At 41.8% G+C, this 15,823-nt stretch overlaps 1 protein-coding gene across 2 annotated transcripts in view; it reads left to right on the top strand.

Moving 5' to 3' along the window:
• dgki (diacylglycerol kinase, iota) overlaps positions 1-15,823 on the top strand; it is a 253,553-nt gene that overhangs the window by 160,208 nt on the left and 77,522 nt on the right. For both annotated transcript variants that reach the window (XM_059977765.1, XM_059977764.1), the window contains 2 exons: positions 10,604-10,659; positions 13,651-13,713. In XM_059977765.1, the coding sequence (XP_059833748.1) occupies positions 10,604-10,659; positions 13,651-13,713 (119 nt within the window). The remainder of the gene's footprint in view (positions 1-10,603; positions 10,660-13,650; positions 13,714-15,823) is intronic.

Here is a 15,823-nt window from a genome sequence, read left to right as displayed (position 1 = left end):
GTGGAGATTTCTTAAATGCATTTATTTTAATGCTAGGAGCATTGTAAGAAAGGTGGATGAGCTTAGAACTCGTATAGAAATATGATGATGTAGCTATTAGTGAAACATGGTTGCAGCAGGGGTGTGATTGGCAATTAATTATTCCTGGATTTTGTTGCTTCAGGTGTGATAGAATCGGAGGGGAAAGAGGGGGAGGTGTTGCATTGCTTGTCAGAGAAAATATTACAGCGGTGCTTTGGCAGGATAGATGAGAGGGCTCGTCTAGGGAGACTATTTGGGTGGAACTGAGGAATGGGAAAGGTATAGTAACACTTATAGGGGTGTATTATAGTCCACCTAATGGGGAGTGAGAATTGCAGGAGCAAATTTGTAAGGAGGTAGCAGATATTTGTAGTAAGCACAAGGTTGTGATTGTGGGAGATTTTAATTTTCCACACATAGACTGCGAAGCCCATTCTGTAAAAGGGCTGGATGGTTTGGAGTTTGTAAAATGTGTACAGGATAGTTTTTTTGCAGCAGTACATAGAGTTACCAACTAGAGAAGGGGCAGCGTTGGATCTCCTGTTAAGGAATGAGATTGGTCAGGTGACGGAGATATGTGTTGGGGAGCACTTCGGGTCCAGTGATCGCAATGACATTAGTTTCAATATAATTATGGAGAAGGATAGGACTGGACCCAGGGTTCAGATTTTTGATTGGAGAAACGCTCACTTTGAGGAGATGTGAAAGGATTTAGAAGGAGTGGATTGGGACAATTTGTTTTATGGGAAGGATGTAATAGAGAAATGGAGGTCATTTAAAGGTGAAATTTTGAGGGTACAGAATCTTAATGTTCCTGTTAGGTTGAAAGAAAAGGTTAAAAATTTGAGAGAGCCATGGTTTTCAAGGGATATTGGAAACTTGGTTCGGAAAAAGAGAGATATCTACAATAAATATAGGCAGCATGGAGTAAATGAGGTGCTCAAGGAATATAAGGAATGTAAAAAGAATCTTAAGAAAGAAATTAGAAAAGCTAAAAGAAGATATGAGGTTGCTTTGGCAAGTAAAGTGAAAATAAATCCAAAGGGTTTCTACAGTTATATTAATAACAAAAGGATAGTGGGGGATAAAATTCGTCCCTTAAAGAATCAGAGTGGACAGCTATGTGTGGAGCCAAAAGAGAAGGGGGAGATTTTGAACAATTTCTTTTCTTCGGTATTCACTGAGGAGAAGGATATTGAATTGTGTAAGGTAAGGGAAACAAGTAGTGTGGTTATGGAAGCTATGATGATTAAAGATGAGGAAGTACCGGTGCTTTTAAAGAATATAAAAGTGGATAAATCTTCAGGTCCTGACAGGATATTCCCTAGGACCTTGAGGGAAGTTAGTGTAGAAATAGCAGGGGCTCTGACAGAAATATTCCAAATGTTATTAGAAACGGGGATGGTGCCGGAGGATTGGCATATGAGGGATTGGCATATTGCTTATGAGGTTCCATTGTTTAAAAAGGGTTCTAAGAGTAAACCTAGCAATTATCGGCCTGTAAGTTTGACGTCAGTGGTGGGTAAATTAATGAAAAGTATTCTTAGAGAAGGTATATATAATTATCTGGATAGACAGGGTCTGATTAGGAACAGTCAACATGGATTTATGCATGGAAGGTCATGTTTGACAAATCTTATTGAATTTTTTGAAGAGGTTACGAGGGAAGTTGACGAGGGTAAAGCAGTGGATGTTGTCTATATGGACTTCAGTAAGGCCTTTGACAAGGTTCCACACGAAGGTTAGTTAGGAAGGTTCAATCGTTAGGTATTAATATTGAAGTAGTAAAATGGATTCAACTGTGGCTGGATGGGAGATGCCAGAGAGTAGTGGTGGATAACTGTTTGTCAGGTTGGAGGCCGGTGACTAGTGGTGTGCCTCAGGGATCTGTACTGTGTCCATTGTTGTTTGTCATATATATTAATGATCTGGATGATGGGATGATAAATTGGATTGGTAAGTATTCAGATGATACTAAGATAGGTGGCGTTGTGGATAATGAAGTAGGTTTTCAAAGCTTGCAGAGAGATTTAGGCCGGTTAGAAGAATGGGCTGAAAGATGGCAGTTTAATGCTGATAAGTGTGAGGTGCCACATTTTGGTAGGACTAATCAAAATAGGACATACATGGTAAATGGTAGGGCATTGAAGAATGCAGTAGAACAGAGTGATGAGGAATAGTGGTGCATAGTTCCCTGAAGGTGGAATCTCATGTGGATAGGGTGGTGAAGAAAACTTTTCATATGCTGGCCTTTATAAATCAGAGCATTGAGTATAGGAGTTGGGATGTAATGTTAAAATTGTACAAGGCATTGGTGAGGCCAAATTTGGAGTATTGTGTACAGTTCTGATCACTGAATTATAGGAAATACAATAGAGTGAGTACAGAGGAGATTTACTAGAATGTTACCTGTGTTTTAGCACCTAAGTTACAGAGAAAGGTTGAACAAGTTAGGTCTTTATTCTTTGGAGCAGAGAAGGTTGAGGGGGGACTTGATAGAGGTATTTAAAATTATGAGGGGGATAGATAGAGTTGATGTGGATAGGGTTTTTCCATTGACAGTAGGGGAGATTCAAACAAGAGGGCATGAGTTGAGAGTTAGGGGGCAAAAGTTTAGGGGTAACACAAGAGGGAATTTCTTTACTCAGAGAGTGGCAGCTGTGTGGAACGAGCTTCCAGTAGAAGTGGTAGAGCCAGGTTGAATATTGTCATTTAAAAAAAAATTGGATAGGTATATGGACAGGAAAGGAATGGAGGGTTATGGGCTGAGTGCAGGTTGGTGGGACGAGGTGAGAGTAAGCATTCGGCATGGACGAGAAGGGCCGAGATGGCCTGTTTCCGTGCTGTAATTGTTATATAGTTATATTTCAGGCCTGATTAAGGATCTGTCCAATGTCCAGCATTTCGTGTGTGTAACTCTGGTTTTCCGTCATTTGCAGAATCTTTATGTTTATGCTTAGCTACTCACAGTTCTCAAGTACTTCACCTGCGGCTAGTGTTGACAACAAACATCTCTGCCAGAGCTACAGGAATTTCTTCATTATCTTCCTTCACTGCTTTAAGGTTCTCTTGGTTGGGGCAAATGCATATTCAAATTTATGTGCCTCAGGGCTGTCAGTGCCTCCACTTTTGTAATGTTGATATATCTCAACACAGCACCATTCCCTTCCCTAAGGCCACACTGGTCCTTAGTGGGACCTTATTTCTCCCTAGTTACCCTTTTGCTCCTAATAAAACAATGTGCCCCTTGTTTATGGACCATGGTGTTAGGGCATATCTGGAGTTGAGTATATAGCAAATATTTATTTCACCAACAACCAGTCTTCAGACATGAACATGGATTGTAGATAGAATTTAAAATGCAGCCCTGAACAGTAGTTTTTGTTTTGAAGCTGCAGACTGACTGGAGATGATTGCAAGCCAGACAATAGAACTTAGAACATAGAGTAGTACAGCACATTACAGGCCATTCGGCCCACAATGTTGTGCCAACCCTTAAACCCTGCCTCCCATATAACCCCCCACCTTAAATTCCTCCATATACCTGTCTAGTAGTCTCTTAAATTTCACTAGTGTATCTGCCTCCACCACTGACTCAGGCAGTGCATTCCACACACCAACCACTCTCTGAGTAAAAAGCCTTCCTCTAATATCCCCCTTGAATTTCCCACCCCTTACCTTAAAGCCATGTCCTCTTGTACTGAGCAGTGGTGCCCTGGGGAAGAGGTGCTGCCTGTCCACTTCATCTATTCCTCTTAATATCTTGTATACCTCTATCATGTCTCCTCTCATCCTCCTTCTCTCCAAAGAGTAAAGCCCTAGCTCCCTTAATCTCTGATCATAATGCATACTCTCTAACCCAGGCAGCATCCTGGTAAATCTCCTCGGTACCCTTTGCAATGCTTCCACATCCTTCTTATACTGAGGCAACCAGAACTGGACACAGTACTCCAAGTGTGGCCTAACTAGAGTTTTATAGAGCAGCATCATTACCTTGTGACTCTTAAACTCTATCCCTCGACTTATGAAAGCTAACATCCCATAAGCTTTCTTAATTACCCTATCTACCTGTGAGGCAACTTCCAGGGATCTGTGGATATGTACCCCCAGATCCCTCTGCTCCTCCACAGTACCAATTAACCTGCCAGTTACTTTGTACCTTGCCTTGGAGTTTGTCCTTCCAAAGTGTACCACCTCACACTTCTCCGGGTTGAATTCCGTCTGCCACTTCTCAGCCCACTTCTGCATCCTATCAATGTCTCTGCAATCTTTGACAATCCTCTACACTATCCACAACAGCACCAGCATTTGTGTCATCTGTAAACTTGCCAACCCATCCTTCCACCCCCACATCCAGTTTGTTAGTAGCAATCACGAAAAGTAGAAGTCCCAGAACTAGTGGGACACCACTAGTCACAACCCTCCAATCCAAACCTCTGCTTTCTGTAGGCAAGCCAATTCTGAATCCACCTGGCCAAACTTCCCTGGATCCCATGTCTTCTGACTTTCTGAATAAGCCTACCATGTGGAACCTTGTCAAATGCCTTACTAAAATCCATGTAGATCACATCCACTGCACTACCCTCATCTATATGTGTGGTCACCTCCTCAAAGAACTCTATCAGGCTTGTTAGACATGATCTGCCCTTCTCAAAGCCATGCTGACTGTCCCTGATCAGACCATGATTCTCTAAATGCCCATAGATCCTATCTCTAAGAATCTTTTCCAACAGCTTTCCCACCACAGACGTAAGGCTCACTGGTTTATAATCACCCAGACTATCCCTACTACCTTTTTTGAACAAGGAGACAACATTCACCTCCCTCCAATCCTCCGGTACCATTCCCGTGGACGAGGACATAAAGATCCTAGCCAGAGGCTCAGCAATCTCTTCCCTCACTTCGTGGAGCAGCCTGGGGAATATTCCGTCAGGACCCGGGGACTTATCCGTCCTAATGTATTTTAACAACTCCAACACCTCCTCTCCCTTAATATCAACATGCTTCAGAACATCAACCTCACTCACATTGTCCTCACTGTCATCAAGTTCCCTCTCATTGGTGAATACCGAAGAGAAGTATTCATTGAGGACCTCACTCACTTCCACAGCCTCCAGGCACATCTTCCCACTTTTATCTCTAATCGGTCCTACCTTCACTCCTGTCATCCTTTTGTTCTTCACATAATTGAAGAATGCCTTGGGGTTTTCCTTTACACTACTTGCCAAGGCCTTCTCATTCCCCCTTCTTGCTCTCTTCAGCCCCTTCTTAAGCTCCTTTCTTGATACCCTATATTCCCCAATAGACCCATCTGATCCCTGCTTCCTAAACCTCATGTATGCTGCCTTCTTCCACCTGACTAGATTTTCCACCTCACTTGTCACCCATGGTTCCTTCACCCTACCATTCTTTACCTTCCTCACCAGGACAAATTTATCCCCAACATCCTGCAAGAGATCCCTAAACATCGACCACGTGTTCATAGTACATTTCCCTGCAAAAACATCATCCCAATTCACACCTGCAAGTTCTAGCCTTATAGCCTCATAAATTTTCCTTCCCCAATTAGAAATTTTCCTGTCCTCTCTGATTCTATCCTTTTCCATGATAATGCTAGAGGCCAGGGAGCGGTGGTCACTGTCCCCCAGATGCTCACCCACTGACAGATCTGTGACCTAACCCGGTTCGTTACCTAATACTAGATCTAGTATGGCATTCCCCCTAGTCCAGGGGTCAGCAACCTTTACCACTGAAAGAGCCACTTGGACCCGTTTCCCACAGAAAAGAAAACACTGGGAGCCACAAAACCCATTTGACATTTAAAATGAAATAACACTGCATACAACGTTTTTTTTTGCCTTTATGCTATGTATAAACAAACTATAATGTGTTGCATTTATGAAATCGATGAACTCCTGCAGAGGAAATGAAATTACATTTCTGCATTCAACAAAAACATTTTGAACTCCAAGAAAAAGACGTTGGGTTGAAGGTTACTTTTAAGTAAAATACTCAATGTCTATTTGAGTCCTTCTAGTATTTATGAAAAATGCCGAACTTAAATTTTCCGCCAGCAGCAAAACAAAAATAACGTCAGCCAGTTGTCAACCTGAAAAATAAAAGGACTATTTCACTGAACAATGAAAAAATATGAATATACGTAAAATAATAGGCAATTAAAATATTTATCATACTTGGTTAATGGGATTTCTGCTCCTGGACCTCAGCGCACAGCGTCTGCACATTAGGGCTGTATGACGTCACCTTCATCTTTACACAGGATCGCAAGCTGTCATCTGTGAGACGTGCACGATGTTTGTTTTTAATAAAGTTCATGTTGGAGAACACCTGCTCACATATATATGTGGATCCAAAGATCGACAGGACTCCAAGCGCATACTTTTTAATGTTTACATAAATGTCAGGGATAGCATTCCATGTTTCGAACACAAGTTTGTCCGGTTTTAAGAGGTTTTCAATATCATTCCATTTGTGATTCTGAGCAAGAACGGCAACATCTTCAACGTCTGCTGTCAAGCGTCTAAACTTGGACACCCATATGTCTTTGTCGGCTATGTCGGCCAGTTCCATCTCAAGATCAGGTTGAGTCACACCTGCCAATACAGTCGTATTCAGTAGGGATGGATTGATGCTTAGGGGAGTGACCGGGAAGGATAATGTGTTTTTTTCCTCTCTGAACTCACAGAAGCGTTTCCCAAACGATGTTTGCATTGCGATGATTGCAGAATGTAAGTACTCCGAATTTATCATGTCGTGACCTTGTTTGAACTCTCTCAAATTGGGGAAGTGAGACAAAGTGCCTTTCTGTAAATCTCTGGCAAGCACTGTCAACTTGCGCTCAAATGCCAAAACATCCTCTAACATATGTAGGGCTGTACGTCCTTTCCCCTGAAGAGCTGTGTTCAGCTGTCATGTCTACCATGAAGTGTAGCTTTTCCAGCCACTCTGGCTGTTCCAGCTCAGGAAAGGTGAACCCTTTGCTGCCCAGGAAAGTTTTCACTTCTTCCAGACAGGCAACAAAGTGTTTCAGCACCTCCCCTGTGGACAGCCACCAGACTTTGTTGTGCAGCAGGAGATCAGAATATGCGCTTTCCAGCTCGTCCAGTAACAAACGGAATTGACGGTGATTTAAACTTTTTGCCATTATTTTATTGACAATCTGAATGACAACATCCATTACTTCTGTGCATTCCGGAGGAAATGTTTGAGCGCACAGTGCCTCTTGGTGCAAGACGCAGTGAAAAGTCAGCAGCTTTCTGTCCAGCGACTTCTGCAGTAAAGCCACAAATCCCTTGTGTGCTCCTGTCATACTCGGTGCCCCATCAGTAGCTACTGACACCAGGTGGGTGGCCTTTATTCCTTTGGCTCTTAAACAATTCAAGACAGCCTCACAGATGTCCTCCCCCCGTGTTTGGTCTTTTAGAGGTATCAACTCAATCAGTTCTTCCTGTGGCCCGGCAGAGTTTACATACCGGCAGAACAGCGCTATTTGTTCAATATCACCTTTGTCTTTAGACTCATCACAGGCAATCGAGTAGGCCCCAGCTGAACTGATGTCTTTAATTTGCTGTCTTGTGATGTCTTCTGCCATTTTTATGGTTCTGTCTTTGACAGTCTTTGCAGAGAGGGGCATATCCCTGATTTTCTGCACAATTTCACTCTTGTTTTTAAAGTCCGTGAATATTCTGAAATCTTAATGAAAAATTCTTTTATATATTCACCATCTGTAAACTGCTTCCTGTGCCTGACTATTTCCTGGGCGGCAATATAACTAGCGTATGTAGTTGATTTTCCAGACTTCATCCATTTCTTGAAATGATTTTTGCTCAGATCAACCTTCCACATCAGTTCCGAAACGGTTTTTTTTCTCTCATCTCCATCCAGATATTTTTGAGCAAAGGCTGTGTGTTTATTCTGGAAATGCCTAGCGACATTTGACTTTTTGTTGTTTGCTAGTTTCTCATTGCATATTAAGCATACCGGTAAACCGGTCTCGTCAACAGTGAAAGCAAATGAATCTATCCACGTATCATTAAATGTTCTGTTTTCTTCAGTCACTTTTCTTTTTTTAGAATTCTCCATAGTTAGCCTACCTTGGATCGAAAAGTTAAAGAAATCGCGCACTGACGGGTGTCAGGTATTGGCAGTGGTGACGTATATTAATAGCGATAAGAACACGTTGTAGCGGTGTGCTCACGCAGTCAGTAAACTGCAGTCGAATAACTTTATTTGAACTAAACAGCCTTGCTTTTAAGCCTCCCTCAAACCGGCCCCCATGGGCGCGGATGCTCCAAAAGACACGTACTCACAAACCCCCGTAGGCTATCTCCCTTAGCCTGAACGCAGGCTAATTGTGAGCCGGTTCCAATGTGCCAGGAAATGGGTCGCCACAACGTCTTATTTAGATTGTACAAGATCACCATAATCTTCAAATTTAGAATTACATTTCAAAAACTAACAAACTAACATAAAATACATTTTAATTAAATACTGACCATTTATTTTTCAAACGGCTCCAGTGCCGCGGGTTGCCGACCCCCGCCCTAGTCGGCCTGTCAACATACTGTGATGCTGATTAACATTCCTTTTGGGTGTCTGCATGTAATTCAAAGGAAGCATGTAGATATATTGTAACTCTAGAATTGATCTTTAGCATATAAAAATGTCATGTAATATTGGGTCAGGAGGCCTCTTCCTTCAAGAGTGTCTCATTTTGTTGAATAAAACAGTGGTAACCACTAGCTTCAGTGTCTCTCCACTGACTTTGTTGACATTACAGCACGGGACTGTGATGATAAAAATTATCCACAGAGCTGTGGCTGAAAGTGGGTGGATAGCCATTGAAAATGTGCCCAATGGAAGTCCCCCTGCCCCATGAAGCGGACCAGAAAGTACCATGTTTGGTGGGACTATTCTGCGGGGCGATGGAGTCTGCAGTGGGTCGCTGGTGGTGCTTTGTATATAATGTGTTATCTTGCCCTCCACCAGACACCTGGAGCAGCACCATGGAACTATACAGCACAGGAACAGGCTCTTCAACCATGAAGTTGTGCCAAACTGATCAAACTAGTGATTAAATGCCTGACTAAAGTAACTCCTTCTGCTTACAAAATGATGGAAGGCAAACTGGATTCTTCCCCTCTGAATGGATGAAAACTAACCCAGCTATGATAGTAGTGAATGCAACCAAGTCCCCATTCATTAACAGGACTTTCCCTTCCCTTTCTAATCATAATGTTTGTCTGGCTACAGTGTGAAGTCACGTGCATCACATGTTCACGTGTCTGTATGCATGCCAGATGCTCACTTGTAGAATATGTGTAGTAGTTGTTGTTCCTTTTCATGCCTTGTGGTGCGTCGGGCGGCATCTTTGCCATTTCTGTAGCACTGTTGACTGTTTTTCAACAGGCCGAGTTGCTAGCTCAACGCTCGACCCAGCATGATTGGAAAGCATGTGAAGGGCCAGCCGGATTTGAACTCGGGACCATTCACCTTGAAGTCCGGTGCTGTTACCATGGCACCACCAGCCAGCTAGACTCACATCCGAAGCTCAACTGCATGCAACCACATACACACATTCACATACCACACAAAGTATACAAAACAGGCACATGGGCTCATCGGTAACTGCATTACAAATATAATTACACATATAGCCACTGTCTCAGGTGCATGAGTGCAGTTCCATCATCCCATGATGTTTTACCGACCTTTAAACCTACTCCAAGATCATTCTAATGCTTTCCTCTTGCATTTTTCTGATGTCTCTTAAATGTCCATAAAGTATCTTCCTCTATCACCCTGCACTCTGTTAAAAGAAAACTATCCCTGCCATGTCCTCTACACTGTCCTCCAATCACCTTAAAATTATTCCCCCGGAAATAACTTGGGAAATGTGTAGCTCGGGTAATTGATGGTTGTGTTGAGTTGGTCTCAAATCTCGGCAATCCATTTGTGAATATTTCGTCACCATGCAAGAGTGTACTTGGAGGACTCACCACAAGTGAACAGCGCACTGATGATGTCTCCTCGTTTGGTGACGGATGTTTGCCAGTGGATTGCTAAGACTGGACAACTCAACCCAACTGTTATGCCCTCTCATATTAGCCATTTATGCCCTGGGAAAAAGGTGCTGGCTGTCCACTCTATCAATGCCTCTTATCATCATATACACCTCTAGAGAGCATGTTTTATATGTTTAGGTTGAGTGAGCGAGGGCTTTTCGCTTTGATAGCGAAGGACTGGACCTGCTATGCTGGTGATAGGTTCCTAACTAGGGATCTGGAAAATCTACGGATGTGTCGATGTTTCTGTGCTGGATCACAAGTCACCTGCGAATATCATTGCACCAAATTAGGCTTTGTTCAGGAATAATCTGGTTCTAGTTTGTCGAAGCTGTATTACACACAGAGGACAACAATCTGGATCTTACCAGCCATTATTTTTACATCTATTTCATTTCAAAGTTCCTTTCTTTTGTGTTTTGAGTGAGAGTGTTTAGATAAGCTGTTAGTAGTTTGCTGTGCATCGGGTACTGATTGGTTTCCCTCCATTTTTATAGAAGCAAATCCAGAACGGTTCAACAGTCGATTTAGGAACAAGATGTTTTATGCAGGGGTAAGTAGTATCAAATATAAAAGGTGCAAATTTACAAGGGAGACTTTACTAGAATGTCCTTGAGCCTCTGACCAGCGGAAACATTCACCTTGCAGAGCATCAGAGATGAGTAAGAGCATATATCAATGATAGCAACACAGACAATGCTGGAGGAACTCAGCAGGTCAGGCAGCGTCTATGGAGAGGAATGAACAGTCGATGCTTCGGGCTGAGACCCTTCTTCAGGACCTGGAAAGGAAGGGGGAAGATGTCAAAATGTGGCCTCACCTATTCACCTCATAGGTGACAGGTGAGGCAGGTGAGAAGGAAAGGTAAAGGGATGGAGAGGAAGGACTCTGATAGGAAAGGTAAGGAGGACGGGCACCAGGGGAAGGTGATACACAGGTGAGAAGAGGTAAGAGGCCAAAGTGGCGAATAAAAGTTGGGAGGGGGAAGTCATGAAGCTTGCACAGATATGGCCTGACCTGCTGAGTTCAAGCTTTGCCAGTTTTATTGTGAAATCAGTTGTTTTACGGCAGCAGTCCTATGCTATACATAAAAATTCCATGTTACATAAATAGAGAAGTAGTGAAAACTACAAATAGTGAGGTAGTGACCATGGGTTGGTGAATCGTTCAGAAATCTGTTGAATATTGAGTGTGTGTCTTCATGCTCCAGCTGCTCTTCCCCGATGTTAGTAACGACAACAGGGTGAGTTAGTGTTATTGGATGATGTTATTGTTTATTGTGTTTTATGGGTGTCAGATGAACACAGTTTGCTGCTTTTCGATTTTCTATATCCCAGTAGTTTGTAATGCAAAGTGTCTTGAAACAAACTGAGATTGTTAAAGACACAGTATAGTTCCAATATAAATTTCTTTTCTTCCTTTGTCTCCTTTCCCTTTTCTCCCATGTCCTTTTCTACATTGGTAGGTTTAATCCCATTAATTTTGGATGTTCTATTTAAATGATAGTAGTTCTCTTTATCTCCAGTTCCAGTAGCTGCAGTACTTGAACCCCCTTCCAGTAGCCATGTGTAAGTCCTGACAGTGAGGTGAATTCATTGCGAAGAGTGTTCTGCATATTCTACAGCAAGGCGCAAGGGAAAGTAAATGTGGGTGTTCAATCATTTTGGCTCAGTCCTACACTGAATCAAAGGTTCAGGTCTGACTAATCAGGACAAGTGATCAAATCTTTGTACAGTAAGATTCCAATAATCACCACACTCAGGACTTTGGTGATACTTATAGAGTCACAAGGTTTTACAGTACAAAAATGGGCCCTTCAGCCAATCTCGTACATGGCTATCTAGGTGACTACCTGAGCTGGTCTCTCCTGCCCATATTTGGCCCTTATCTTTCAACGTTTTGCATATCCATGTACCTGTCTAATGTCTTTTAACCATTGCAAGTGTACTTGCTTCTATCATTTCATCTGGCAACTCGTTTCACACACTCACAATCCTTTGTGGAAAAGTTGACGCTCAGATCCCTTTCAAACCTTCCCCTCTCACTTTACACTCGTGTCCTCTAGTTGTATGTACCCTACGCTGAGAAAAAAGTCTCTGATATCCACTTTATCATGCCTGAATGATTTTATAAACCTATATATATATATAAAGCCACCCCTCAGTCTTCTTTGCTCCAAAGAGGAAGACCCAGACTAGTAGATTTTTCCAGATATCATTCATATTAATGCAAGTACAATTTTTATTTTTTTAGTTATCATATTGTATATTAAAAAAATTCACTGTAAACCTAGATGATCGATACTGGCCTTATAATGAATCAGAATCAGATTTATTGTCATCGACATACAGAATGTCATGGAATTTATTGTTTTGTCACAGAGGCACAGTGCAGGTGTAACAAATTAGTCTAAAGTTAAAGTCTGGCCCGAGCCTTATTGGCTCATCAGGCCGGTGCTTAAGCCGGTTTCTCCGTGTCATGAAACGACTGAGAGTACGAGACTCTTCCCCGGATGGGACGCCAGTCTATTGCGAGGTTAACCCCCAGCATTTTTGCTGGTACCCATTTTCAGCTGGGTGGACTGGAGCAATGTGTGGTTAAGTGTCTTGCTCAAGGACATAACACGCTGCCTCGGCTGGGGCTCGAACTCACGACCTTCAGATCGCTAGTCCAATGCCTTGACCACTTGGCCACGTGCCACACAAAATAGTCCAAGTTATAATAAAAATAAATAAAATAAAGAGTGCCAAAGAGGAATAGTGAGGTTGCGTTCACAGACCATTCAGAAATCTGATGGCAGGGGGAAAGATTGAATGTGGGTCTTCAGGCTCCTGTAGCTCCTCCCGGATGGTGGTATGAGAAGAGGGCATGTAGGGATAGTGAGGATCCTTAATGATGAATGCTGTCTTCTTGAGGCACCAGCTTTTGAAGATGTCCTTGGTGGTGGGGAGGGTTGTGCCCATGATGGAGCTGGCTGAGTCTAAAACCCTCTGAAGCTTCGTATGATCCTGTGCATCCTCTGATTCTGATTACCATCTCCGCACCAGATGCTGATGCAGCCGATCAGAATGCTCTCCATGGTACATTTGCCGAAATTTGCAAGAGTCACTTGCAACCAACTCAAACTCTTATTGAAGGATAACCACTGGTCATTCTTCAGGATTATATCAATATGATGGGGCTGGGATAGATCAATGAATAAATATAGATATAGAGGGAGAGGAGATGGAACACAGAAATGGGCCCTCTGTCTCACTGAGGCTACACTGAGCATGAGGCATCCATCTACATCTGGCATTCCCAACCTGGGTCCATGGACACCTTGCTTAATGGTAAGGGTCCATGGCATTAAATAGGTTGGAAACCCCTGACCTACATGAATCCCACTTCAAAATGTGATGAATCTACATATTTGGGCTTGGTGCTGTCTCGTTGTTCTACCATCAACTTTCTTAGACTTACTCAGAGCAAGTCTACCGAAAGAAATTAGACATTGCGTCATTCACAGGATGCATTTATTGATACTTGTGACATTGATTTCCAGACTGCTTTTTCAGACTTTCTGCAAAGAAGCTCCCGAGATTTATCCAAGCACATCAGAGTTGTGGTAAGTATGATTCCTGTTTGGGTCAGTATTCTTCTGTGTATGGGCAATGCGTGGAATTCAGGAGCTGCAAATTTTGAGGTATTTATTTGTCTATGTAATGTCTGTTTTATAGTAGATGTGGCAGAAAATAATTCAATTGGACTAACAAGTGTTTAAGCTCTTTTCAAACCTCTTCCCTCTCTCCTTTTGTTAAAACCATCAACGTATCTTTATATATTATAACATATCTTTATCTTTAATGCATGTTAATAGAATAATATATCTTTACATTATAGTTTTCAATGTTACATCTAGATTCCCCTTTAATGCATCTGCCTAATAAAACCTAACGAGTGAGGAACAGGAGTAGGATACTTGACCCCTCATCATTAACGTGATCCTGGCTGAACCATTTGTAGCCTCACCTCTGCATTTTGTTGGTAATCTCTCATCCACATGCTTATCGAGCATCTTGCTCTATCTTAAAGGTATTCAGAGACCTGCTTCCCTTTGAGGAATAGAGTTCTGAAAATTTCCAACTTTCTAAAATCTACTCATCTCATCCGTCTTAAATGGGTGACAGTTTACGAGAAGCAATCCCGCCAACTCTAAATTTTCCCACAAGAGGCAACATGCTCTCCAGGCTCTTGTCGTTCCTTTCTTCAGGATCTGATGTGTTGAAATCATGTCCCCCTCTCACTTTTCTAACACTAAAAGGTACAAACTAACTTTGTAACTAGATATAAACCTTCCTTTTCACCTTGTTCCCAAAATGCAACCTGCTCATTTCCACGTTGGCCTTGTAATCTCTTTTCCAGAACATTAATGATCTTCCCAAAATAGATGACCAAAACTGTACAATGTATTCCGAATGTCCCACCAAATAATAAAGTTTTGTTAGCTTACTTAACTATTTGCAATTGTGCCCCGGGACACCCTGGTCCCTCTGTCCTTCAAAGTTCTGTTAACCCCATCAGCTATTCAGTGTGGTAGTCCGTTCCATATACTGACCATACAATTGATAAAATTACCAGAGAACCCAACTGTACTTACTTGTAACTAACCTAAACCAGCCAGTATTTGTTTATGTATAGTTTTTCGAGATTCTATTGTATTTCTTAATTTCTTCTGTAAATATCCGTAAGAAAATACATCTCAAGGTAGTATATGGAAATATGTATGTCCATTGATAATAAATTGGCTTTGAACTTTGAACTTGTATGTCCTTGATCTATTCTCTCCTACAAGTCAAAACATCACATTTTGCCCCAGTTCCCCTACAAGGATCTTAAGCCAACTGAATTCTCAAACTGTTATCTTCTCTCACCTCTTCTCCCATTCTTCTAGATCTTTCTTCAAATTACCTTTAGTGCCTCTACATTTTTGTATGTATGATATGAAGACCAGAACTATTGACAGTGGACTAAGTGAGATCTACATACACTTCTTTACAAGTTTAACATATAGAACATAGAACAGTACAGCACAGTACCGGCCATTTGGCCCATGATGATACGCCAGCCTTTTTTTTTGTAATTTTTTTAAATTGAAGTTCATCATCAAACAAACCTTTCCATAAGATGTATTTCAGACATTGTACATATATATCATATAATCATATATATCACAAATCTCCACAAAGTATTTATCTGAGGTATACACTTATAGAAAAGAGTGGAAAGAAAAAACAAGCAAAAGGAAAGAACTATGTACAAGTAGGGAGTGGTCTTTTTTTTTAAACAACATATTCATTGATTTGTGAGAATAAAGTCAGGCCTATGAGGCATTATGTAGTTAAACCATCTTTCCCAGTATGAATCAAATTGTTCCAGCTTATGATTAACAGATGCTGTTATCTTCTCCATTTTGTAAATGTCCATTGTAATTTCCATCCATGTATTTAAAGTTGGGCTCTCCTGTGATAACTATTTCCTAGTAAGATACGCCAGCCTTTTAACCTACTCCAAGATCAATCTAACTCTTCCCTTCCACATTGTCCATAACCGTCCATTGTTCTTCCATCCATGTGCCTTTCTATGTGTCTATTAGATTGCATACACTTGGGTTAAGTGTGTTCCATGCACTTATCACTCTCTGTCCAAAAAACTATCTCTTAACATCTCCCCTAAGT

The sequence above is a fragment of the Hypanus sabinus genome, chromosome 8 (assembly GCF_030144855.1).
Source record: "Hypanus sabinus isolate sHypSab1 chromosome 8, sHypSab1.hap1, whole genome shotgun sequence".
NCBI lineage: Eukaryota > Metazoa > Chordata > Chondrichthyes > Myliobatiformes > Dasyatidae > Hypanus > Hypanus sabinus.
The sequence above is the reverse complement of the archived record's forward strand: the minus strand, read 5'-3'. Positions and strand labels throughout refer to the sequence as shown.